Source organism: Puma concolor, chromosome E2 (genome assembly GCF_028749965.1).
Source record: "Puma concolor isolate L17-30 chromosome E2, mPumCon1.1.hap2, whole genome shotgun sequence".
Classification (NCBI taxonomy): Eukaryota; Metazoa; Chordata; class Mammalia; order Carnivora; family Felidae; genus Puma; species Puma concolor.
Genome location: NC_141681.1, coordinates 21,738,054 through 21,765,291, shown reverse-complemented (window position 1 = coordinate 21,765,291; position 27,238 = coordinate 21,738,054). Strand labels below are relative to the sequence as shown.

At 42.4% G+C, this 27,238-nt stretch overlaps 1 protein-coding gene across 2 annotated transcripts in view; it reads right to left on the bottom strand.

Moving 5' to 3' along the window:
- CDH11 (cadherin 11) overlaps positions 1-27,238 on the bottom strand; it is a 154,506-nt gene that overhangs the window by 39,761 nt on the left and 87,507 nt on the right. For both annotated transcript variants that reach the window (XM_086689280.1, XM_086689279.1), the window contains 3 exons: positions 9,459-9,859; positions 4,462-4,756; positions 1,462-1,581 (listed from right to left, as the gene is read on the bottom strand). In XM_086689280.1, the coding sequence (XP_086545406.1) occupies positions 1,462-1,581; positions 4,462-4,756; positions 9,459-9,686 (643 nt within the window). In that variant the 5' untranslated portion in view covers positions 9,687-9,859. The remainder of the gene's footprint in view (positions 1-1,461; positions 1,582-4,461; positions 4,757-9,458; positions 9,860-27,238) is intronic.

Genomic DNA, 27,238 nt, shown 5'->3' with positions numbered 1-27,238 from the left:
CCCAACAGCACCCTTGAACTCACTGAGTCTTGTTTTCCTTATCTGTTAAATACTTTGGTATGTTCAAAGTGGTGGTTCCTAACCATGAGTCCTTGAGAAGAAATAAGATTGTAATTGGAGTTCCTCCATCAGGTTTTAACATCTCAAAAATCTAGATGAAATCCCACATTTATCCTTGGTTAATGTGGAAAGGCAAATGCCTTCTATGAAATCATAGCCACACAGCCCCATAGACTGTGTTCTGAAGCAAAGTGGCTACAAATAGATAATTACGTAGGTCAGTGGAAGTGATATCTAGTAAATGGGCAACTTATCTGATTGGCAGACCCTGTGTACACATATTAATATATATCTGTATTTCATACAATTTAGCTATAATAACAGATGTGGATTATTTGCAAATGTCTTTCAAATATACAGGAAAAGGCAGCAGTTTGGAGGGTGATATTATAGAATGGAACTTTCACAGTATTTCAGTGTTTATTCTAATGGAAGGACCCTAGAATAAAGTTTGGTGTAAATGAAGTGGACCATTGTGGTTTTGGTGGCTACATGTTTTCACTTTTTGGGTTTGCTGTTTGTTTTCTGTAAGAACTGTGAAGTCTTCTTTTTGGGTGACACCAATTGGGAATCTGTAAGTGCAGTGGAGGGAATGTGCCACGTCCCAAACACACCTGAGCATTATTTTTTTTAACATTTATTTATTTTTTGAGAGACAGAGAGAGAGTGTGAGCAGGGGTGGGGCAGAGAGGGAGGGAGACACACAATCCAAAGCAGGCTCCATCCAGGCTCCGAGCTGTTGGCACAGAGCTTGACGTGGGGCTCGAACTCAGGAGCTGTGAGATCATGACCTGAGCCAAAGTCAGACGCTTAACTGACTGAGCCACCCATATGCCCCTTAAAATCATATATTAAAATTCAACTTAAATTACATGTTCAACTTAAATGCATGTTTCTCAAGAATTTATCTTGATGGCCTGCCTGGGTGTCTCAGTTGGTTAACCATCTGGCTTCAGCTCAGGTCATGATCTTACAGTTTGTGGGTTCAGGCCCCGCATAGGGCTCTGTGCTGACAGCTCAGAGCCTGGAGCCTGCTTTTGATTCTGTGTCTCCCTCTCTCTCTCTGCCCCCACCCCCCCGCTCACGCTCTTTCTTTCTCTCAAAAATAAACATTAACAACAAAAAAAAAAATGTAAGATATTATTTTAAGATAAAAGTTGTATTTTAAGATTATATTTATTATTGTGACATGGTGACATAGAGGCAGAAACAATAATAAATAAGGTTCATTGGATGCTAACCATATCCAGGCACATGCAGGCACAGTGTCTAATCCTCTCAACAATCCTATAAGGTGGCCTTTCCTGTATTTGGGAAAACTAAGACTCAAATAGGTTTACTGAGCAGGCCTGGACTTCTTATTCACAATGTGTCACAGATCCCAACAACACTGCACAGTACCTGTCTGTGCTTCTACTGAAAAGTAGGGTTGTCCTTCTAGGATGCTGTATACTAACTTCGCGCTGTTTCCATAGGTGGGATCATCTGCATCTGAAGCTGTCACCTGGATTACCGATGTCCCTTAAAAATGAAATAAATCCATTAGCAACACCCCTTCAGCTTTTTGAATTATATTCCAGTTTACAAAGTTCCATCTTAACTTTAAAAACGGAGAAAAGCCCCATAATTGTTTAACATGCTCTCAGTTTTCAGGGGTTCAGATGTAAAGTAATCTTCCTTCCTCTCTTCCTCTTCTTCCTTCCCTCTTTCCTTCCTTAAAAAAAATTCCCATAGCTTAAAAATGAACTTTCTATATTCATAGTACATCGTGCTCTGCTTAGTAGTTAAAATAACAATATGAACATTAATGCAAAAACATTCTAAGACCCATGCAACTGAAATGTTCAGTAGATCAAATAATTAAATAACAATCTTCCCAAAGAGTAAAATAAAAGATAATTAGTGATGAATTGCTTTTTGTGTAAGGACAGAGTATGTAGCCTTCCATCTGTAGCAGCGCAATAAATACATCATTTTATTGTTGCTTTGCATGTAATAAAATAGCTTCTAATACTGCATTTTAATGAATTTATGGCTATAAATATTGTACAGAATGTTGTTCCCTGATGACATGAGAATTGCATCTTCCCACCTCTAACGGGTCTGGTAGTTATTTAATAGAAACCACCCTTAAGACATCTGTGGGTCTGAAGGAAAGGAAACCAGGGAAATGAAGGAAGACGGGATTCCGTTTCTCCCAGAAAAGCCTCTGTTCTTTGGTGGTCACCAGGATTTCAGGGCACAAAGCACTGAACTAAAGAATGGGGGGAGATGCCTGGGAAGGGAAACGGCAATTAGAGCCTCCCTGCACCAGGTACTTTCGGGGCACGTTCCTTGTGTTCCACCAGCATCCATCCCCTCTGCTCCTCATTTTGACAGCAATTGTATTTTGAGAAACTGGGTGTGAGAGGTAGGAATTTTACAATCCTATTTTGCAAAGTCGATTATTGCCAGAGTCATTAGCCTAACCCCCATCGAGCAACCAACAAAACCCAGGGTCTTTCCTTGACATTTCCAGCAGAGGGGCAAGGTCCTGGGTGGGAGGTGAAGGAGCCCGTTGACACAGCTTCTGACGACCCTTTAATTTACAACTGTCAGTGATTTTTACATGGTATAAAAGGAAATCTTGCTTTTTTTTCTCATTACATTTCTGTAACTCATTATTTCGTGCAAACAACTTTTCTCAAGCTCTTCCCATAGGACCAGGCACTATTCTAGGCAGTGGACATTTATGAAGGAGAATAGGCCTAGCCTGCATCATTGTGACTGAGCTAGGGAAAGTATTACATTGTTGTGCTTCATTTGTTTCTAGAACTGCACTCAGTCCGTTATGACTCTTTTGTATTTTACTTAACCCTCGTCACAGTTTACATTATCCTCACTTTACAGATGACAAAATGAGAACTATGTGACAGTTCACCTGGCTCGTCAGGGCCACCGCCATCTGGCTCGTCAGGGCCACTGCCATAAACAGCAGCCCGGTACTGTGACACCAGGTTCGACTCTCAGAAGCCGTGATGGAAAGCCTGGGTGTTAGTCCCAAGCATCAAGGAGCTCCCAGAGGTGAGAACAATGTGAATTCTCTGGAGTGTTCTTTTTGATGGCAGGCTTTGCCTTCTGGCTCAGTTGCTCATGCTACAGTCCCCTATTTAATGATTTAGTTTCTGTTGGATTTTTCTCATTAAAATCCCTAGGCAATTACCAAGAAACTAAGGGACCGGTCACAGCCAGGGGAGAAAGGCAAGAAGTGACTCAGCCCCACCTTCATAAAGTATGAGAAAAGCCCAACTTTATCTGGAGGAGGGAAAAAAAGGGGGGGGTGGTGCTTAAAAAAATCCACATCCCAGGTTCTACATGCAAAGTGGAAAGAGCTTAGGGCCCTAGGGTACTTTCTGCATCTAACTGTTTTGAACAGGTTGTTTTCCATTCTTGGTGCTTGGTTTTCTCATCGGTAAAATGGGCAGTTTGGCCCTGATGATTCTTAAGTTCATTTGCGCTCTAAAATCTCTGATTCATATAATCAGACTCATTCCCTGACCAGAACAGCCATGATCACTGTCTGAAAGACAACCCCTTCTTAATATGAGGCATATTTCTCAAAAGACCACAAATGAATGCATTCTATAAAGCCAGACAAAAGTTGTTGCCAGGAAAAGGTGGCTTGTTGAAGAAATCCTTGAGAGAAGTATCCTTTGACAATGGAGAGTGTCTTCAGGCATGATGGAAGGACATATCCGCTTCTAAATTATCCTAACAGATGGTGGCATAGTGTCCTGATTAAGTGTGTATTCTGGAGCCACTTAATAGCTCAGATGACTTTCGATAAATTAGTCATCCTGTTCCTGGCTTGGGCTTTCCATCTGCAAAGTATGTCAAATAGGACCTACCTCACTACAAAGATGGATTATCACAAAAAAATAAATGCAATAATGTCATGTAAGTCAATTAGTATGATGTCTACATGCAACAAATATTACGATTACTGTTCCTCATTAGACATCAGTGCACACTAGTGACTGAACTGCATTGCCTCTAATCCTGCAAGACTAGAAACTATGACTCCATTTTACAGAAGGGGACACTAAGGCGAAAATGGACAGAGCTGGATCCAAGTCGCATAGCTAATGAGCGCCAGAACCAGGATTGCCTGCAGCCCGTCAGGTTCTTGCCATTCTGCCACACTTCTTATGTTTTCGAAGACTAGATATTAAAATCCCAGATCTATTTTAAATATTTGAAACTTCAACTACACAAATAACACTTTTTTTGGTCGTATGCCGTTGAAGATGCGGTATAAATTCTGCTTCTTGATTTGGGAGAATATGGGCAGCAGCCCCCCACCCCACCCCCAACAGGGACACGAGGCCTGTAGATGGAGCAGGTCTCCCCTCATGTACGCACCCACGTTGGACCTCTCAGGCACGTTGGCATGATAGGTCTCATGCAGGAACTCGGGCGGGTTGTCATTAATGTCCTGGACCTTGACGATGAACTCCGACGGTGGCTCCAGCGGCCGGTTGGTGTCCCTGTCCACCGCCTGTGCCATGAGCGTGTACTGGGCTCTCTCTTCCCGGTCCAATGTCTTGGTGGCATGAATGTTCCCTGATTTGTCATCAATCACAAAAATGGTTCCGGCTCCTTCACCTGAGAGAATGTATTTAATGTTCCCATCACCAGAGTCAATATCGGAATGAAGCTAGGAAAAGAGAAACCAAGATTTGTAATTCCATGAGGGATGCCGTGGGGAAACAAAGTCTCATTCATACACCGTTTGCCACAGCACGCTGTCCACCCACACCCACACAGACGCCCACACACACACATACACCATTGAGAGGGAGATGCTCTGCCCCCCTTTTACAAATGAAGAAATGGAATCTTAGAGAAGACAATTGCCTTGGCCAAAGTCACACCGCTGGGGGAGGTGAAGCCAGCATTCAGACCTGAATCCTGAGTTTTTTAAATTCTATGAGTCATACTTTCCCTCACAAATATACACACATACAAAATATACGCACATATTCACACGGGTATGCACACAAGCAAAATATATACACATATGCACATATATTAAGTTATTTTGAAAGAAACATAGATGACATAAAAATATAAAAAACAAACATTTATGCCATAAGTAAGTCTTCTCAGTTCTGATTCCCACCCCTTCAGTTTCTCTGCTCAGACACAACAGTTGTTACCAGTTTCCTGTGAATCTAAGATACGGTTTATGCATATGCTAGAATATCTGTACAGATACATAAATGCCCTCATTTGTTTTTATGCAATAAAGTGCCATAGTGCACAAATAGCACTCTGCACCTCTGTTTTCCTATAACAGTAAATTCAGGTGACCTTTCGGACTGCTACATCCACTGGATGCATGCTATCATCTCATTTTAGCTGTCTTCTTCCAAAGGACACTGAGGTTGTTTCTAGGCTTTCGTTACGATAAGCAATTCATCGATCAGACCTTTCCATAAGACACTCTGTGAGGCACATGAGGGTCTGGGGATGTGGCCTGTCAGGAAGAAGCTCTCATTCTGATCATAGGCATAAGGTGAGTAGGACGGGTTGATAAATATGAAGCTTCTTAGACTATTGAGAGAACCTTACATATGTTCAGGTTTTCCCCCTCCTTTGACAGAGCCCAGAGAAATATGACGGTACTTGCCTAACTCCACACTTCACAGGGCCAGAGCATCGTCCAGTTCTCCTGACTACCCATCCTGTGCCTGGACTCTGCTCTGTGTTTCATAACATGGGACTCACCCAAAGACCACGTCTGATTTTCCTGTAGCAATGAATTCCTTACCTTCCCTTGATGTCATCTCAATGTCTGAAGCTTTCATCTTAATTTAAGTACCTCTGCCCTCATTATGCCCTTTGTGAGAAGAGAGAAGCATTGCTTTTGCCATTCTTGTAGGTTTCAAGGCTAGCCAAGTGGCTAAAAAGCCCTTGGTTCTGCCTACTATGTGAGAAAACCCAGTATACACCAAAAAGCTTTATTCAAATGGCATTGATAATAATATTGATTGATTAGCAATGACATTTTCATACTGATATTATTAGTAATGTCATTTAAATATTATTGTTAACACCAATTTGATTATTGTTAGGAAACCAAAGCCTGGGGAGCTTGTTCAGAATCACAAAGCAAGATAGAACACAGTGCTTTTTAAAGATGTTTGTATTGGTTTCAGTTTCCCAGAAAGTATCTAATTGATTTGCAGCACCTCAGTGAAACACCAAATATTTCGGCTCAGGGGGTACCTATAGGTACAAATCAGGAAGACCATTTTGATTTTAGTTCACAGTGTTTCTCAGGAAAATTTGAAAAAATATACCTGTCTTCAGAACTTGTTATTCATAACAAGCTACGTGTTGTCATGAAATGATGGTTAATACATTTCTCATGAATAAGGCAGTTTGTGAGTAAAATATGAAGCTATTTTGTGGCTTCTAAAGGATGAAGAGAATTGCTCTGATCTTCATACAATTTCCACAGTGAGGGCGGGATCCCTGCCGCCATGCGGCTGGCTTTCTCCCCAACCCCCCAAACAGTTTGCATTTGTTCCTTTTCTCTGCCTGAGACCTGGCAAAAGTTAGGGGCTCAGTCTTGTGAATGAAAAACAAGGAAATAAATGCTTATTTTAATGGGAGTGGCTAGAAGGGAAGTTTCTCTGGGCTTTCATGAATTCCACGTGAGCTTGGCAAGTTTCTTATGAATTAAACAGATTCTAGTTCATGATCAACCAAATCACTGCAAAAGTGTAAACTTACAGCACTCCTTATCTTTCTCTACTTTGTTTTCGGATTTGAAAGTTAGATATAAATTCCTTCTTTTTCTCTCTCCCACAAAGATGACCTGTACAACTGACAACACTATTTATTAGGTTCTACACAAAAAGCAGTTTGGGAAACCATTCCTTCCTATCAGGGGACCCAGTTGCTGAGGCATACACAGCCAATTCCTAATGCCAAAGACTGCTGGCTTCCCCCTCTGCAGGGCACAGCACGACACAGACTGTGCTTCCTGCAAGAAATCTGAAAGTCCATCCCTTGCCAAATTCTACTTTTTCAGAGCATCATAAAGCACTCAACCTTGAATGCTGTCAAATCAAAGGTCATCTAGTCTATTCCCTCTATTCATGGGGAAATATATATATAGATATCAATATCTATATCTATATCATCTATATCTTTATCTAATCTATATCATCTATATCTATATCTATCTATAGTTATATATATAGTTTTATATATATATATTTGTGTGTGTATATATATATATATATATATATATATATATATATATATATCTCCACATTATCTCAAAAGGAAGATCCATAGGATCCAGCCCCCTTTTTTTTTTTCTTCTTCCCCTCTCCAATCGGACATCTCACACTCAATCTCAGGTACCAGGATTTCAAAGCCCATTCACTGCTTCCTCTTCTCCATGTTTTGTCCTATGATCCCTTTTAGTGGGCTTGCCAACTGTTTGTTCCACAGAGATAAGGAAATGGCTCTCCAGGTCCTGTCTCTCCTACAATCTTCCACCCTAACGAACACACCATTCTCCACTGAGAAAGTCCTTAAGGCAAAGGTTCTATATTCTCAGAAAAATTTACGCACAGCTCTCCATGGTGTTCAAGCTGCACAGCCCCTGCCATGACTGAAGTCTTGTCTTCCTCTCTGGGCACAGAGCCCATCTCCTCACGTAGGGAATTCACATGCCAATCATTTCCCCGGGTTCCCATTTCCCAAGACTACTTCTATTTTGGGTATAATCTTTCCATTTTGGGGTATACATGAATGAAACTCCTTTGGTACATCTCTTTGAAAAGGCATTTCCCCAACCCTGAACATTACTCAGATGCTACTATGAACCTCTTCCAAATAAGTCAATTACATAAATATGGATTACCGCTCTCATGTTAAAGAACAACTGAAATAACTCAATGGAATATACAAGACTCAGAAATTAGCACCCTCCAGATCTATTCTTGTACTTTTCCCCCTTCACTGGATAACTCCTACTCATTCATCTCTCAGGTTACAAGTTATTATCATGTTCTTTATAAAACCTTCCTTCATCCCTCCCAAACATTACCAGGTAAAAGTATCATCACTTCTGTTGAATTTCTTCATTATTTTAGTTTTAGGTGGGGTTTTGTTTGTTTGTTTGTTTTTGTTTTTCGTTAGATAAGTTTGCCTTTCTACTAGCCTCTGAACCCTTTGAGGTCAGGGACTATTTTATGCTAGTCTACCGTTTGCTTAGCTCTTTCCCTGAGCATAGTAGGTGTTCATTCTTGTGTAGATGACCACTCATCTCCTTGTAGTTAATGTCACTCTCTTCTCTGAAAGATGGTTGCATGCTTTATCATAAATGATAATGGACAATAATTTTTTTAATGTATTGTGGACTTTCTACTCTTGCACTTTTTTGGAGGGGTTACACAGAGAATGCAGAGTCTGAGTACTGCTAGAACTCAATTCATCCAACTGGCTTTTGCCATCCCTAAGCTCAAGTGGATAAAATCTCATCCATTCTGAAGACACATCCATTTGTCTCATCAGATATTTACAAAGGCTTCCCCAAAACTAGGCTTAGTACCAGGACCTCGGGACACAGGACATTGGGCCAGTCCAGTGAGGGAGACTGATGAATAAATAAACATGTGTAATGCAAAAAGGCAAGCTTTCATAAAGAGTGGAGAAGGGCACCAGAGTTGGAGATAGGGTGTAGGCAGGGACATGTCTTCCTTTGGAGAATGGGCCAATAAATGATGGCTAATTAGTAGACTATTGTGCAGCTATTAAAAATGGAGTTCCATGGTATAACATTCAGTGGAAAATGTAAGTGTTCTTAACATGGATGACTATGAATTGAAAAATTAAAAAGTCTGAAAGGCTGTTTATTTTTTTTTTTAATGTTTAGTTTTGAGAGAGAGAGGACAGAGCATGAGCAAGGGAGGGACAGAGAGAGAGGAAGACACAGAATCCAAAGCAGGCTCCAGGCTCCGAGCTGTCAGCACAGAGCCCGACGTGGGGCTTGAATCCAGGAACAGTGAGATCATGACCTGAGCTGAAGTCGGATGTCCAACCGACATGGGGAGCCACCCAGGCTCCCCAAGAGGCAGGCTTCAGGCTCTGAGCTGTCAGCACATAGCCCGATGTGGGTCTCAAACTCGTGAACCATGAGATCATGACCTGAGCTGAAGTCAGATGCTTAACCCACTGAGCCACCAGGTGCCCCTGAAAGGCTGTTTAAACATTGATTTTATGGTTTTTACTGAAGCGCCATTAGTGTTTTCCCACCTAGAAATTTTCTTTTTTGGCCATACCCTACTATTGGAACTGTGGCGACAGAGACAAACGCTGCCTAGCAGCAGCCTTACCCTGCCCACGAGCACGGGGTCAGGCCCGGTGTACTCCTCGATCACGAAGAACTGGTTCCAGACCCAGCCTCTCTTGGAGCGCTGCAGCACCTGCCCCTCCTTGCCTTTCTCGTGGTGCCCGTGGAACGAGGGTCGCAAGTGGCTCCGTCGCTCGGTGGTGAAGGCCTGGCTGTGGCACAGCACGCCCAGGCACACCAGGGCGGCTTGTAAACAGTAGTGCTCCTTCATTTTTGGTTATGTGGTAGGCACAGGAGAATGCGGCTGTCACCCCTTTCACCAACCCTGTGGCGGCCTGGCTGATGGTGGCCTCCCAGACGTGTCAGGCAGACCTCTCTCGGAATGGAATGTCTCTGCTGGCTGAGCACATCACGGTCAGGGCTGCCCACTTCCCCAGTCGGCTTCTGCGGGCAGAGAGAAAGGTCAGATTAGCTGCGGGCTCCATCCCCAATTCATTTCAATCCCATCCCATAAACGCTGGACCACAGGAGCGCTTCCTTCTGGGTAGTGAGGGGGCAGGCTGAGTAAGAAACAGTCCCTGCTCTCTCTTGCAGCTTGTCACATGGCGGGTGGGATAAACACACAAGGAAATCCCTCAAGGTCTTTATGAGGATGAACACGTGTGCTGTGGAATCCAGCTGCCAGGGTCTCGGTGGCAGTTTTGCCACCTACAAACCAGCTCCAGGTTTGGGGTAAACACCAGCTCTTTGAGCTCTGCTTACTCATTTATGAAATGGGGATGCTAATCGTACTCACTGCAAGGTTGACACGGGGATTAAATGACTAGTGCCTCTAAATCCCTTAGCACGATGTCTGGTACAAAGCAAGCATTCCATATTTATTTATTATTATTATTGATCACAGTTACGCTAGGGTATGTTTTCATAATGGGGAAACTTGGGGCATTATGGGAGTCCAGGAGAGGAACATCTAATCCATGGGGATTGAGGGTGGAGACGGCAGAGAGTAGAGGCAGTTGTGGGAGACTCCTGGAGTGCAGGCTGGCTGTGCTCCACCCTCAAGTGAGTTACTGTGATCAGAACGGAGTGGATGGGTTGGCCATGCAGGAGAAACAGTGTGACCCAAAGCCCAGAGCTCTTCATAAGCACAGCATGTCCTAATGCTGGTCAGCATGACTGTGTGGTGTAAGGAAGGAGAAAGGCAGCAATGGAACCTGCCAGAGAAAGGAGGTTGGGGCAGATGCCGAGAAACCACTCATGGTCACTGAAACACTTGCCAATTAAATAATCAATCAAGTTCTCATTGGTGGATCGGTGAATGCTACAGAGTCAACTTAATGAACAAGATTTGCTTTTGTTTGATCAAAGGTCTACCCAAGAAGCTGAAGATCCTTAACCTGGCAGTCTTAAAAAGGATACTTTACAAGCTTTTTCCAACCAGGAGATGCAAAATGCAAGAGCATACCCCACTGACTGATCCAAAGGTCTTGTTCCTGGCACTCAGCAATGGCTCAGCTACTCATGAGTAGAAAGATGAGCCTTCCATCCCTCTTGTGGGTTTCTGACCTATAGTTACTCTGGTCCTTAATTCCTGCCTCGGGTTCCTGGACTTCTTCAGTAGACTTAGTCTTGCTGGTGCTGGAAAGTTAATTATTCCCTATGCAACTCCCCTTGCTTGTTCCCCTCCCTAGCGCCCTGCATTTTCTTCTGGACAATCAACCTCTTCCTTTGGTACACCACCCACACTCCAGCTGAAACCCTAGCTCCCAGAACCAGGCAATCAATCCCCATTACCACACCCACCACTGAAGGAGGTGAATCACTAAAGATTGTTGGACACGGAGGGTAACACACTGATACTGAGGATGACACTTCATTTCAGCACTGGTGGGTCTAAATGACACTGGTGAGCTTGTTGAGCAGTGTCGAAAAAAAATCATTTAATTCTTAGCTATCCAGTATGAATGTAGTGGTAGTAGTGGGGAGGCGGGAAGGGAAGAGAACAGACAGGAAGCATCCTGAATCTTGGCATAGTGGAATGTACCTAGATTTGAAGATCAGATAGACCTGGATTGGAATACCACTTCTATATCTTATAATATAGAAGGCCTTGGGATTTCATTCAGGCACTCTGAGGCTCTGGAGTGGTCTTGTCTCGACAATGTTGATGACAAGAATTGCTGCACACATATGGGGCTGCATACAGAGCAGGGCACACACCGGGTCTCTTCCTCTCCTCCTAGAGTGCCACAATCCAAGCCCACAGGTCTTACTCAGTATAAGGAGGTGTTCTTGCCTTACAGATTGAGATGCCCAGAAAAGGATGGTGAGGTGCTTTCTCTAAGAGACGAATTGAGGAATAAGAGTTACATGGGGGATACCACATGGTATCCGTCTGGTCTTAGTAGTCTAGAAAACAAAGGAATTGGTGGAATTCTAATTTGTTGGAGTAGAACATTGTCCCTTATGGTGGTCTTTGACTTTACCAACCCAAGCTTCTCTGCCTCCTTTATAATATGGGAAAACATATCTAGGTTTTCAGAAGTCCGTCACTGCCCCCTGTACACGGTATGATGTATTCTGTTAGTCTCTTTTCAAAGAATATGGAGTCCAATATTTGTTGTAGACAGACATTTCAGGGTATGCAAAAGGCTGTGTGGAAGAGAGAGAAAGACTGAAAAGGCAGTGTCATCATTTAACAGCTTCATCCTCAGACTTGGGCATATTAATAATACATCAAATGCTGTTTCTTGCAATCCAAACTGTGTGGAAAAAGCACAGATAGGGACCCAGGAGCAGTTAGATCACAAAATGAGTCAATGTGAAGCAATACAAAGATCCTCGGGCTTAAGTCAGGAAGCCAGATATATCGTCAAGGATCTGCCAGCAGCTTGTCATGGGACCTCATCATTCTCGCATTGGTACGTTCTCTCTAAAATGAAGCTGTTGGGTGACATTTTCTACAAATGGCTTCCAGTTTCAGATTCATGGTTGGAGCTCCAGTGAGAGATTGTTGGGGATTTCTTCTGATTCATACACCATCTCCTTACTAAACTGGATGCCTCTTCATGGTTGGGATTATACTTTATACATGATTATAGGTCCAGTGCCTGCACTTTCGAAAGCAAACCATTAATAAAAGCTGAATGTATGATTTGAGCCACATACTTCAAGTAAACTTAATACTGCCACCGTAGAATCTTAAGAAGAAGCAAGAGAAAAGACCATATGGTGCAACAAGATCCCTGCCCATTTTACACCATGCCAAGTATTAAGTGTTCATTCACATGGTGATAAATTATTCTTGCATATAAACTGTGAAGTATATTTGAAAGAAAGGGTTTAATTAAAGTTCATATTTCTGCACCTCTTTCTTCTGGCTTCCATTTTGCTGTAAAGCACAATTATTTCTGACACCAGAAGTGTTAAAACTAGATGACAACTTTTTTCCCTTGATAAAAAAAATTCTAGCTAATGAATTTAAGAGTTTCCACATGACCAATAAACAACAAACCCACTATTGAAAATATGAAATTGTCGATTTTCTTTTCTTGGAAAGAATACCAAAAACAACTTGCTTTTAAAAGTAACTCATTGACAGGCACCTGGGTGGCTCAGTCGACTTCGGCTCAGGTCATGATCTTGCAGCCCCACGTTGGGTTCTGTGGCAATAGCTCAGAGGCTGGAGCCTGCTTTGGAGTCTGTGTCTCCCTCCCTCTCTGCCCCTTCCCCACTCGTGCTCTGTCTCTCTCTGTCTCTCAAAAATAACTAAACATTAAAGAAAATAATAAAAGACATAAAGTAACTCATTGAGGGGTGCCTGGGTGGCTCAGTCAGTTGAGTGTCTGACTTCAGCTCAGGTCAGGATCTCATGCCTCGTGGGTCTGAGCCCTGCATTGGGCTCTCTACTGTCAGCGCAGAGCCCACATGGGATCCTCTGTCTGCCTCTCTCTCTGCCCCTCCCCCGCTTGTGGATGTGTGTCCTCTCTCTCTAAAATAAATAAATATTTTTTAATTAAAATAAGTAAAAGTAACTCATTAAACCCATTATTTCAAAGTGCTTCTTCAATAAGTAAATGTAATATGTAAAAGTTATTTTAATTATTAGCCTCAGGCATGTATAAGATGAATTTTAAGACATAATTTAAAAAATACATATTCATTTTCAGAATGAAAATTCACTCAGTGAAAGCTTTTTCTAGCTATTGTTCTAAAAACTTTACAAATAGTAATTCAGCCATTTATTTCTACAACAAACTTCTGAATAGGTACTATGAATATTCTTATTATAAAGGATGAGGAAGCTGGGGCCTGGATAAATGAAGCAATTTGTGTGAGGCTACACTTCCGGGAAAGAGCAGAGCTGGGATTTGAACACATGCCATCTGGCTCTGGCGTCTGTGTTCGTAACCAGTGAACAATACTAACTCCTGCCATTTGTTTGTGTCTGAATTCATAAAGAACTGATGTGGCTCCTGTGGTACAGATACTGTAAGCTAGCGGGCACCTGAAGTAAACCAACATTAGAACGTGGTATATACTAATAATATGACTCTGATGAAAATAGTAATAAAAGTTAATATTTGTACCGGATTATTTTCTGGCTAACACTCTTCTAAGTGCTTTCCACGAGTTGAGTCATGAAATTTTCACAATAACCCTACAAAATAGTACTATTGCAAGTCCCATTTTATAGGTAAGCAGTCTGAGGCATAGCAAGATTTAGCAACTTGCCCATGGTTACAGAACCAGTAAGTAGAGCGACTGGGACACGAACCCTACGTACTTGGCTCCAAGGTCTGCATCCTTGTCACCTATAATCCTGTGCCCCATACTGTCCTTCGGAGAAGAAAAGACTGCAGTTCATACATAGACATGCATCCTGATACACACATAATAGTCTTACAACGAGAACAGTTTAAGTTTTGGTGGCACTGGGGGTGACTAAAATACTAAAACCAAACCCAGAAGAGGAAGATAAAGCATTTTATAGCAGTGACCAAAGTGAAGACGAACAGGAAGTAATTACATCAGTCCATCAACAACACAGTACAACCAGGTCCTTAACACATTACACAAAACTTAATCGTTGCTTTTTATTTTTAAATGCTCTGTTTCAGAATTTCTAAGTATATACGTTTAAAAAGTGTGTTCAAGGAGATTCATTTTTCTTCTTTAAAGAAACACTTCTAAAATCTAGAAATCTGATTGATATATTCAATGGTAGAGAGTTTGCAGGAATCACACATGAAAATTAATAGGAGGCTGCCCTCCTAAGAAGGTCTTGACATTGGTAATAATCAGGGAAATATATCAGTGTTCTAATTGGTTTTAATAAAGACCCCCAAGTCGATTCTCAAACAATCCTTCCATTAAAGCACTTTTTAGCAGTGTGCCAGGATGTCTAAGCATTGGGGTTCCACTAAAACATATAGGAGGACTTTACTTTATGGTGGGAGCATATTGCTCGGAAGGAAAAATAAATGTTGTTGAAAGTCACAGGAGTAATAACATGACAGGAAAATGGATTTGCAAAACCACCAGCTCTAAGTGGAAGTCTCGCCCCTCTATCTTGAGAGCAGATAGCCCGTCATAAGCTATTGCGCCTTGAGCATAAAACCCTCTTGCTGTGCCTGCTTTTGTCTCCGTAAAAGAAAATGACATATACGGGTGTTTAAGTATATTTGGACTCCTGCTGGAAATTGTTATCGGGTAGAGAAAGAAAGACGGAAGCGCTTAGCAGAAAGCAAGCAGCTTTGGTTTTTCAGCTTTCTCTTCCCCACAGAGCTGGAAGGATCAGACAGGCTGACCTGTTCTTTTCATTTCCAGGGAGCTAATTTACAGTTAAAGACAGGTTATCATTACATTAAGAATATTATCGAGGCCCTCACCAGAACTCAAAACTCCATTCTGCATGTGCAGTGTCCCCTTGCGGGGGAGCTCCGGGGCTCTGCTCTCCACTTCAACAAACACAGCTTTGTAACCAATCGGGTTCTATTATGCAAATTAATTCAAGCATATTTTATTCCCCGTTCAGATCTCATCACTCAGCACTGAGCTGGTCTCTAGTTTCAAATCACAGCACAGGAATTATTCCATGTCTGTGGAACTCACAGAGAATGGCGAGAGGAAATATCATAAGAACTATCGAATCATATTTCTTCTTCCCTGATTTCTACACTTGGAGGCAAGCATAAGCTTAAGATAATAATCACTTCTGGTCAGTCAGGTGCAAAACACACAGCAAAGACTGCGAAAGGGTCATTTGCTCCATGCTTTAATACCAAATTCACATGTCAAAGTATGCAGCAAATAGGGCCCCTTATCCATGACCTAACGTTATCTGGGGCGAGTGGAAATTTTAAAACTGCTGCAATGTTTAATTCTGATCCTCTGCTTCTAGAGAAATAGAGAACCACATGAGTGTCAGCTTTGAAAGTGCAAAGATCGCTTACTGCCTGGTGTTGGGCAGACCTGGGTCCAAATCCTGGTTGCATCACTTACGGGCCCCATAAAATTAGATAATTATAGTAGGGATTATCCTTGACCAGGTGCTTGATTTTCCTAGTGCTGGGCAAGATACTCAGGGCTTGGTACAGACCATTTAATTATATACTTACCACAACTTGTATGTAAGTATCACCCAAATTTTACCCCTAAGGAAAGTCAGGGTCAGAGGGGTTGAGTAAACCCTCAATCACTAGCAAGGCCACAACTGAAATTCAAGTTTACGTGAGAGCAAAACCCATGCTTTGACTTTACCTGACTCCCAAACTCTGGAGATAACTCGTTATCTTAGTATAACGAGACTGCCTGATGCATCTTCAAGGATCATCTTAGCTCCAAAATTGTATTTGATATTGAAAATAATCTGTTACATATGAATTTCATTTATTTTTAAAGTATGTACAATCAGCCTTTGTATTTTCAGGCTTTCATGGCCACAAAGAATCATCGGAATCCAGCTTAAGTTCCCAGACCCCAAACACGTAGAATCATTGTGATTATTTACTTTTATCTCTTCAAATAATTAAGTAAACTTCCATTAATAAGATGATTAAAGGGGCGCCTGGGTGGCGCAGTCGGTTAAGCGTCCGACTTCAGCCAGGTCACGATCTTGCGGTCCGTGAGTTCAAGCCCCGCGTCAGGCTCTGGGCTGATGGCTCGGAGCCTGGAGCCTGTTTCCGATTCTGTGTCTCCCTCTCTCTCTGCCCCTCCCCCGTTCATGCTCTGTCTCTCTCTGTCCCAAAAAAAAAAAAAAAAAAAAAAAAAAATAAGATGATTAAATACACTGTGTGCAATGAAGGACTTATTATTTGTGCTCTACTCAATCCTTAAGACACTCTTTTTCTCACTGTGATATTTTAAAATGTTAATCATTAAGATGAATAAAATACATCAACACATACAGGAAGTCATGTCAGCTGTGACATCTCAGACTGTGAATAAGCACTGTATATGAATGTGTGGAAAGAGAAAGATCTTATTTTAATTTTTTTTTTTTTTTTTTTTTTTGCATGAGCTAAAATACCTGAGGGAAAATTAGGGCAAAAATGGCAATGATAAACAGATGCTCAACATAATGTAACTTCATTTGTGGTATCAAAGGCCTGTATATAAATTTCCCTTTTGTCTCAGAGCAGTAAATATCTATAAAGCTTTCTTATTTGTCAGTTCCTTCATTCAGCAGTAACGTGTCACAGTGCCAGGCGTGGGTTGGACATGAGGGATCCGTAGACTGCTTATGTGTCTCTGATCTGTAGACAGTACCCGAACAACAGTGAGACAGTCGTCTAAGGAGATGGATAATGGTGTAATGGGATCAGTGCAAACAGGACTTGTGTTCACAAGCACCAAGGAATTGGGAAGCACATGTCTGCTGATGATCATTCCATCATTATTGTCCACTCCATATCATTCCAGTCTTCTAGTGCTTATCCATTCTAGCTTCTTCCAAGTAAACACCTATCTCTACAGCCTCTAACATCTGAAGTCTCCATGCCCATCTTGAGTCATGGCTGATTGAAATGCTTCTAGTTTGGTGATAACCAACCAGTGAGTGGTCTTAAATTGACCACTGATTGTTTTAACCTGTGTAATCTGGCTCAAAAGGACAAGATGGGTGAATCCGATTCACTTGTGAACTTGAATGAAAGAAAACAGGAACCATGTTTCAGTTAGTAAGAGAACTGAAACAGGAAGGTGATGGGCTGCTGGGGGCGAGGGGGGTGGGGCAGATGGACTAGCCTTCGTCTGTGGCCAAAGTTTTGGTGAAATCAAAGTTATGAGAAAGCCAGTTAGTAACCAAATAGAAACAAACATGGTCTCTGGTCCCCACACCATGTAAATGACACAAGCATGGCCCCGTTCTCTGAAAATCTAGCAATTAAGGACTGCTGCTGTCCTTAATAAAAAGTTAGGTGGTTCTTCTGATAAAGGGTGAAGTACTGTAGCTGTGGAGATAATCTGTTCCTACATAGAAATGCCTTCTTCATTTCTGAATATCCAAGAAACAGTGGGGCCAGAGGGAGACCTTTACAACAAAAGTCAAGACAATTGTGTTCTGGCAAAGGTTCTGCCACTGAAAAATTGTGTAACCTTACCAAAAAAAATTCTTCTTCATCTGAGACTAACTTTCTCTTTTCCATAAAACAGGAGGCTGGCAATAGCCTATAAAGGTCTTCCACGCCTACTGGGGCCTGTGAGTCTGTGCTGTGCTGAGACACAGCAACCTTCCCTGGATGGAGGTTTCACCTCTTTTAGAAAGTCTGGGTCCTAGCTGGCAGGACTTCTTCATGCACGTCCGCAGGAGGCTGCCCTTGCATGAGATGAAAGCAGTGGCCTCCTCTGGGACTAGGCAGTGCAGACCCCTGTTAATGTGACTGGCTCTGAGTTCCAGCATTAGGAATCAAAACTTCTCCTGATGGGCAATGGGAGTCCATTAAAAACTCTGATCCAGAGATTGATGGAATCCAAGCTGTCAGAGGTATATGGAAGAAACTGACCATGAGAACCGCGAGTTCTGACACAGTTGTTAAGAGCAGGGGCTCAGGAGTCAGATGGGGTTAGAGGGCTAGAGCTCAAGAGTTACTGCTTGTTCACTAGGTGTATGATCCAGCCTCCATGAGTCACCACGCCGCCATTTTGAAAATGTGAAAACACGACGATGGATCTCAGTGGGAGAGTTAAAATGAAAGGAGCGAATCTTGTATGAACTTGACATAGCCTGGCCCACTGCAGGTGATCAAGAGGGTAAATTAGGGGGCGCCTGGGTGGCTCAGTTGGTTGAGCGTCCGACTTCGGCTCAGGTCATGATTTCACACTCCGTGAGTTCGAGCGCCGCGTCGGGCTCTGTGCTGACAGCTCAGAGCCTGGAGCCTGCTTCGGATTCTGTGTCTCCCTCTCTCTCTGACCCTCCCCCATTCATGCTCTGTCTCTCTCTGTCTCAAAAATAAATAAACATTAAAAAAAAAAAGAGGATAAATTAGGAGTTTTGTTCCTTCAAGAACTCCTAAATATGTAATTTACGACATGGATACAGTGATGTGACATACAATATACATACAACATGCAAGAAGGTGCAAGTCCTACAGAAGGCTCTAAGAGGCTGTCCATTAAGGGGAGATAAACAAAATAATACTTATAACAGGAATTGTTAAATGTAATGATACAAATAAATGAGAGAAATGAGATAAAGAAGACCAGTGTTGTCCAATAGGAATATAATATGAATCACATGTATAATTTTAAATGTTCTATATGCTACTTTTTAAATGTTTATCTCTTTTGAGAGATTGAGAGAAAGGCAGTACGAGCAGGAGAGGGGCAGAAAGAGAGGGAGAGAAAGAATACCAAGCAGGCTCCACACTGTCAGGACAGAGTCCAGCCTGGGGCTTGAAGAACATGACCTGAGCCGAAATCAAGAGTTGGATACTTAACCAACTTAGTCACCCAGGTGTCCCTAGATGCTACATTTTAAAAGTTAAAAAAAATGGGGTCATTAATTTTAACACTGTATTTTATTTAATCCAGTATTCCCCAAATGGTATCATTTCAATACATAAGAAATAGATGATTTATTGAGATATTTTGTACACACCACCCCTGGTTTTTTTGTGGGTTTTTTTTTGTTGTTGTTGTTGTTTGTTTATTTGTTTTTTTTGGTCCTAAGTCTTTAAAACCCAGTATGTATTTTAAACTTATGGCACGTCTCTATTTGGGGTAGCCACATTTCAAGAGCTCAACAGCCTTATGTGGCTAGTGGCCACCCCCTAGGACAGCACAGTAGAGCATTCTAGCATATCTGGAGAGAGAAGGACATGTGGTCAACAGAGACTTCCTGGATTTATTGCAGTGGTTCAGGTGAGAAGTAACAAGACTCCAGATTGGAAATATCAGCCTGGTTAGAGGAAAGGGTACCTTTCTAGAAACATGTTCATGTGGAGGGCCTTAGGAATTGGGCAAACTGAGAAGGCCAGAGGCTGAGGCTATAGTGGAGGTGCTGCTCCTGTCCTCACTAGGGGAGGGGCCAGTTTGGGGAAAAAGAGCATACATTCGGTTTTAAATGTGTTAAATTTATGAAGCCTAGGGACTGATGTTTACATGGGAAGTTTCCGAGTAGTGAAGTTTCCCAGTTCTTCCAAGGGTGGGTATTACAATGTTACCATTTGTTTCCAGTCTGGGCATTCTGCTGTATTATTCAATGCTAGACTCTCAGAGCTGGAGGAAACCTCCCTTAGACCTTCCACTCTTAGTCTTCCTTCAGCGGAAAACAGGAAAAGGGAGATACAGAAATACCAGGCAACTTGTGCAAAAAACAAAACAAAACAACAACAACAAAAACAAACTGAACAAAACCTAAAGTCCTCACTGTGGAGGAAAAACAAAAGGGAAAGCACGGAGTGGAAGATAATTTATTCAGCATCTACCTTCCCCTCTTGCCTCCCCCAAACCCAGCTTAAAAGCATCCTCCCATGCAAACTACTACTTGGAAGGAAGCAAACAGTCTGCATTCTATAAGGGTAAAGACGTTCATAAATAAGGACCCAGGAGATCTCTTCAAGGACTGTCAGTGGAGAACAGGAAGAGGGAAAACAGTGTGCATATTATCGCTGGAATCTGCAGGGAAACACTTTCCACAAAGACTGGTTTTGTTTTTTGTTTTTTTTCTTTTTTTCTTTTGAGTATAAACAGTAAGAGGAGGAATTATCCCAAGGTGGTCTTAATAACTGACAAGGGCTTGATGTGGGTTTTTTTTTGGAAATAATTACTAAAACAAGGGGAGAGAGTGCCTCAAATCACCACTGCCTGGAGTCTTCAGAATTCTGCAACATCCAGCCTGTGACCCCAATCCACTGTGGTCCACACGCATGGGTCCAGCGTAATCAGCCTCGGAACAGAAGTGCAGAATGCAGAAAGTTAAGCTGCTTCCAATTATCAGAAGCTTGATTCTTACCAGAGTGCGGGTGGGCGTTCTGGAGGTCTCTTTCTAACGTGCCTTCCCAAACCATGCTATCACCCTAAGGGTAGAATAAACTCTGCCACATTTTTTACTGGCTTTTTTTTTTTTTTTTTTTTTTTTGGTATCTCTACATATACCACAGAAGGTTTTCTTCCCCCTTATTTTTAGAAAGCAGACACCAACAATGGCCTCATAATGATCTCATTGTAGTTTGAAATAATCCAATCTTTGAAGCCCAATTCTTTCTTTTCAGATGTATTAATGTCATTTATCAAAAGTAATGGGATTTTTTAAAAAGTTAAGCATAAAAGAAAAGTAATGGGATACAGCAAACCAGTCAAGTGCCTTGTACATGTGCAGAGCATTTTCTGAAGCATATGCCTAACACTTTCAGACAGGCAGGACTTTCAAAGGCAACGTTAAGTGTCTTTTGTGGGTCTCAGATAATATGGTTCACTTAATTAGATTTTCCATAATCCCAGGTTAATCCTATTGTGAATTACAGACGTGAGTTTTGGCTTGCCTGGCAGAAACATCTATTGCTACAAATGCATTTCTGGGGAAAAAATGTATCTTATTTATAATTCATTACCAGAATCATTACCATAGAGACTGCCTCTTCTAACTTCCTCAGGTAGGAGTGACCATTTTCACTCCTTTGGACTACACTGTCCTTTCAGACAATAAGGGCACTTCTGATAGTTTTTGTCCGCGGTTATGTCTTCCTCTTCCCCAAGATATACAGGGTTCTTTAAGATTTGGGGTCACCGAATTCCTTGCACCTGAGCAGTGATGTGTACACCTGGCCTGGCCTCTGTACTTTATGGAACTTAACGTTTAGATCAGTGCCCCTAGAACTTGATTGCTCATTAGAATTCACTGGAGAGTCTTAAAAATCCCCTTGACCAGGCTTTACTCAACACCAATCAAAATCCATGAAAATCAGGAGTCGGTATTTTTGAGGCTCCCCAGGAGGTTCTGGAGTATATTTGAGGTGAGAACCACTGTTCTACAGCTCCCCTATCCAATATGGTGGCAACCTAGACACATGTGGCTTTTTTAAGTTTACATTAATTTAAATTAAATAAAATTAAAAATTCACTTCCTCAATGGCCTAGCGCCATTTCCAGTGCTCAGTGGTCATCTTTATCATTGAAAAAAGTTCTATTAATGAGTGTTGGCCTTAGGCTTTAAAACACCTTCATCCGAACCATAAAGGGTCTGTTGAATGAAGTTATACAAAGAACACTGTACTGGGAAAGCAGTCAAAGGTCAGCCACCAATTCATGGAGCAATGTCCAATGGTCTAGACCTCTGTTTTCTTATCTGTGAAATTATGGACTAGGTAGGATCAATGGCTCTCCAAAGGTGACCAGCAGAATTCCCCAAGAAATTAAGAGGAAAGGGGTTGTGAATGGGTGGGGATAGTCTGTTGCCCTACAGAGAACAGAAGTACAGCCAGAGTCGGCAAGATGATCCTTGAAAAGCAGTTTGGCTGCCTTAAAAAAAAATAAGAAAGGAAGAAAAGAAACCACTTCTGAGATCTTGACACCTAGCAGACTCACTGTCTCGGCCCATGCACGGGCAAGTCAATTCCTGCTTTAGCACCCATGATCTCCTGGGTTAGGGAGCCCCAGCTCAGGGAACTGTGAGGCCACGGACAGCTGACAACTCACTTCACCTCCCTGAGTGTGTTTCTCTTATGACAAGAAAAGGACAAATGATGTCTGACCTCCCTGGCCTCCGAGTTAATTCGAGGCTGGAATGAGATAATAGGTAGAGAGTCTCTTTGAAAAAGCATCATGTCCACTGCCGAGGTGAGAAGGGGGATGACGAAATGCTGGAAGGAGTGACAACTTCCATTTCTTTAGGTCCTCTTTAAAGTTTTGGCTTTGTGTCTTTGTAGGTTGTAGATAAACAAATGCCAAGGACCTGTTACCATTACAGGAAGGAGATGTGATTGCGCTCTTCTCTGATAGAGATATAAAATCTGTCAGATGCTGCATATGGATTCCTTTCATGTACCTGGCACCCTTTTTGTTTGCTACTGGACTCAAAAGGACCCGGTAAGCCTGACTTGTGGGGACGCTGACCCCTGGGGTGTGGTGGCAAGAGAAGGGATGGCTGATTCCAACAAGAAAAGCTATGAAAATATGTGAGAGCCCTAGACTCAATAGGGATACAGGCCAGAAGGACCTCTGAAGAGACCATGGATCTTTCAATTATCCTCAATAGTGGATGGAAATGGATCACTCGTGGGGAGTCTGGACAAAGCTGTCAGGCACTTGTCACATGAGATGTCATGGGCTTTCCCAGATGGAGAAGTTCCAGGAGGCCATCCTAGTAAAGTCTTCATTCACCATTCAGCCTCTGCTTGATCGGGGTCGGGGCGGGGTGGGGGAAGAGAAAGACAGAGCACAAGCAAGGGAGGGGCAGAGAGAGAGGGAGACACAGAATCCGAAGCAGGCTCCAGGCTCTGAGCTGCCAGCACAGAGCCTGATGAGGTGCCTGAACTCACAAACTGTGAGATCATGACCTGAGCCAAAGTTGGACACTTAACCGACTGAGCCACCCAGGAGCCCTGCTTTACATACATTCTTGATTACCTCTTTCTCCACAGCATCCTCCGGAGTTTTGTGTTAAGGCATTCACTGTCCAGATAAGGAAACAAGGGCTTGGGGCACTTTGCTTTCAGGGCACTGACTTTCGTTCATGTGACTGATTAGTACCCAAAATGGAATTGGACCGTTCGAAATCTCTTGCCTATCTACCTTTTGTGTTGAACTCCTCTGTAATTCTCCTATGGAGGTCTTAATTTTAATTCCTGGGCATGGTCAGAATTCAGCTAAATTTCATTCCACATGGCAACCAATTAAATATTTGTGGAGACTAGGATTCTGCACTAGTTAAATGCTATGAATTTGGTGACACATGTTCTTTGCCCTCAAGAAACGCATGCATTACCAGGAGTTTTAGAAAGTGGATATTCCACCCAAGGGTCAACCATCACCAGCTCCTTCGATGTTTCCTTAGAGGAATCGCCCCACCCCCAGAGGTTCTTCAGCCTGCTCTACTCTTCCAAATAGTCCTTGAATGAATGAACCATGATTTTTAAACCTCTCCTTCATAATGTTTTCCACATTAGAACAAAATTTTGCTCTACATCCTTCACTGCCTCAGCCTCCAAAGGAGGTGCTAATGATGAATAAAAGGCAAGCGGTGCAGGGAACCGTAGGAGGGCAGCCAGACAATAAATATCTTCTAACAAAGGAGCCAGCTCAACATGAAGTGGCTCTGTGAGATCTCATGAGCTAATCGTTGTTAAAAAGAGTGACTACGTCGCTCAGGGAAGGAAGAGTTACATGGTGGTAGAGGCAAGTCCCGCACATTAATATTTCATCTGAGGGCATGAAGGTGAGGCCTGGAATTATTCTCTGACAGGAAGAGTGGCTGTTATCCAACCACTGCTCACACCGCTGGTTAATTCAATACCCACACTGCAAAGGAGATTCAGCCATGTCTTCGATCCTGTTTTCAACAGGAAAGGAGGTGACACTAGCTTCAGTTCTTTATTAAATTGCATAAACAAGCAAAATAATATAAAACTTGAATCAGTTCATAGAGTGCCAGTGTGACAAAGTCCAACTGGTTGTTTCCCCAGGTCTCCTAGGAGATGCACGTGCAACCAGGAATAAGTTTTGCCATTGCTCTCAGGCATCTTACATTGATCGACTAAGTACCTCTTTCCAAAAACATTTTACTGGAAGGGCAGATTTGCAATCCATGGTACCATTGGTAAGGCAGAAAAGGCTCTCTAGAATCACTCGGTAAGAGAAAGCCCTTTTAAAGTTCATTTATTTTGAGAGAGAGAGCGAGAGAGAGCGCGTGCACAAGCAGAGGTGGGGCAGAGAAAGAAGGAGAGAGAGAATTCCGAGCAGGTTCCACACTGTCAGCACAGAGCCTGACAAAGGGCTTGATCTCACAAACCATAACGTCATGACCTGAGCAGATATCATGAGTCAGATGACGCTTAACTGACTGAGACACCAGGAACCCCAAGGAAAAGTCCTTTTAGATCACATTTGACTCAATCAACCAAGGAGCAGATCAATAAGGAACAACAAACTGTTGCTCTGTGTCATTAACTATGCCATCAAGGAATTACTGCCTTCCTGGCAAGACATCTGTGATGGAAATACCCACTCTTGCATCTCAAGGATGTCTGCCCACGAGGTCACAGAAATATATCTGGGTCTCGTGGTTCATAGCCTGTTCCTGGTTCTTAATCTCATCATGGCACTGGGTGTCCCAGGCATGGGCCCTCTGCACCTCCAAGGTCTTAGTTCCACTCCTCCATCTTTTCCACACCTACACATGTTCAGATCTCAAGTCCAGCATTCTAACCAAGTCCACCCAGAACTCACAAGGTAGAGGTTGTGGGGGGATTCAGAACTAGCTGATTTGACAAATGTACACACTCAGAAAATAACTAACAGTTCCAGATCGAATCAGCTCCTTAAAATCACTATAAATATAAACATCAGGAGAGGTCAAGATATATTCAGAATGGCATGGCCACTTCCTGAAGCAAGGACCTAGATCTGGATGGAAAATGGGTAGAATTCTGCCTGGTAGAAACGGGAGGAAGGCTCCACGGCCTCCTCCTCAGCCCTCCCCTGAAGCCAGGCTTATACCTCATTTCACAGGAAACTCCCTGTCTCGTCCTCCCCAGGACTGTTGTGCTGAGAAGCCCAGCTGCATTGCTGAGGCCGTGCCAGGTTTTTCTCCCTGGGGTCTGCCCTGCCTCTGGCATTTCTACCTACTGCTTGTACCTGGACAGAGGAGACAGTAAAGGATGCTGCCTCCTGCCTACATCTGTGTATCTCTGGCACTGACTGCACTCTTCCCCCACAAGGACCCTCTATGTACCAGCCCAGATTGAGGACTCTGGGGTCTTAGTAGTTTCTACTGCAGTAGAGTTGTTCAAGCTACCCACCCCCCGAGACACTCACACATGCTGACACCTCGCCTCCCTTAGCTTCCTCACTCTGCAGCTGAGATATTCCAACAGACTTTAGGGCTGAGTCTTTATAAGGTGCTGCTGAATCCTGCTTTGTCCTGTTCAGAGTGAACTGAGCCAGCCTTTGGTTGATACATAATTTATATCCTTTTCTTATGTCAGTATTTTACTAGTGTGCACATGGGCTCCAACAGATACCTGACCCTCAGTGTTTGGGTAAACATCAAGGTCTTGCTGCTGAGGAACAAAAGCTTAAGTGGCACACATGGATGTGTTCAGGTGACTATTTTTCACACGCAAAGAAGGAAATGACTTTTCTTTTTTGTTTTTTATTTATTTTTTTTATTTTAACTTGTTTTATTTTTTATTTTTTTAAATTTACATCCAAATTAGTTAGCACATAGTGCAACAATGATTTCAGTAGATTCCTTAGTGCCCTGTACCCATTTAGCCCATCCCACCTCCCACCACCCCTCCCATATCCCAAACTCCAAATATGGAGTTTGTTATCCATATTTATTAGCCTCTTCTGTTTTGTCCCCCTCCCTGTTTTTATATTATTTTAGTTTTTTATAGCAGCATTATCTTTGTTTTTTTAAATATGAAATTCATTGTCAAACTGGTTTCCATACAACACCTTGTGCTCATCCCAACAGGTGCCCTCCTCAATACCCATCACCCACCTAATGACTTTTCAAATCAAGAAAAGTGATGCTAGCATAAAGTAAGCAGAGCATAGGTTTTTTGACATGAGGAGGGGATGGAGGTATCACTTTGGGAAAATTCAGACTGAAATACCAATGGTACCCAAATGATAAGCCAGAAAAAATGTTCCCCAGGTCATAAGGAAAAAAACAAAAGGACATTTTGTTGAACATATTTTCTTGAAGCAAAGTCTTCTAATAATTACAAATCACAAACCTGGCATGGAGATCGAAATGTGAGCATATAAAGATACATTTTTTTCTGCAAAGTGTAATAAACATGTGATTTTTTTTTTTTCCGGTGTAGCCATCTTAGAAAAGAAAATCATGAGAAAAAGGAGGGATTCAGATTATAGCAGAATAGTGGCAATTCTTTCACTCATAACTGGCCAAAGAATTTTATATAATTTCTCTTTAATAAGCATGGGGAATTGAAATTTTATATTGAAGATAAGTGGAAATGATGTACGCTAGCTAAATGGATACTTTAAATTGTATGCCTTTATTCCATTGTGTGGCTTGGTTCTCCTCAAAACAATCCCTTTGTCATTTTTCTCAATATCCTATACAACAAAAAAATTCTGCATTTTTAAAGAGAGGACGTAGCCTTAATGGGAACTCACCTGGGATTTGCAGCC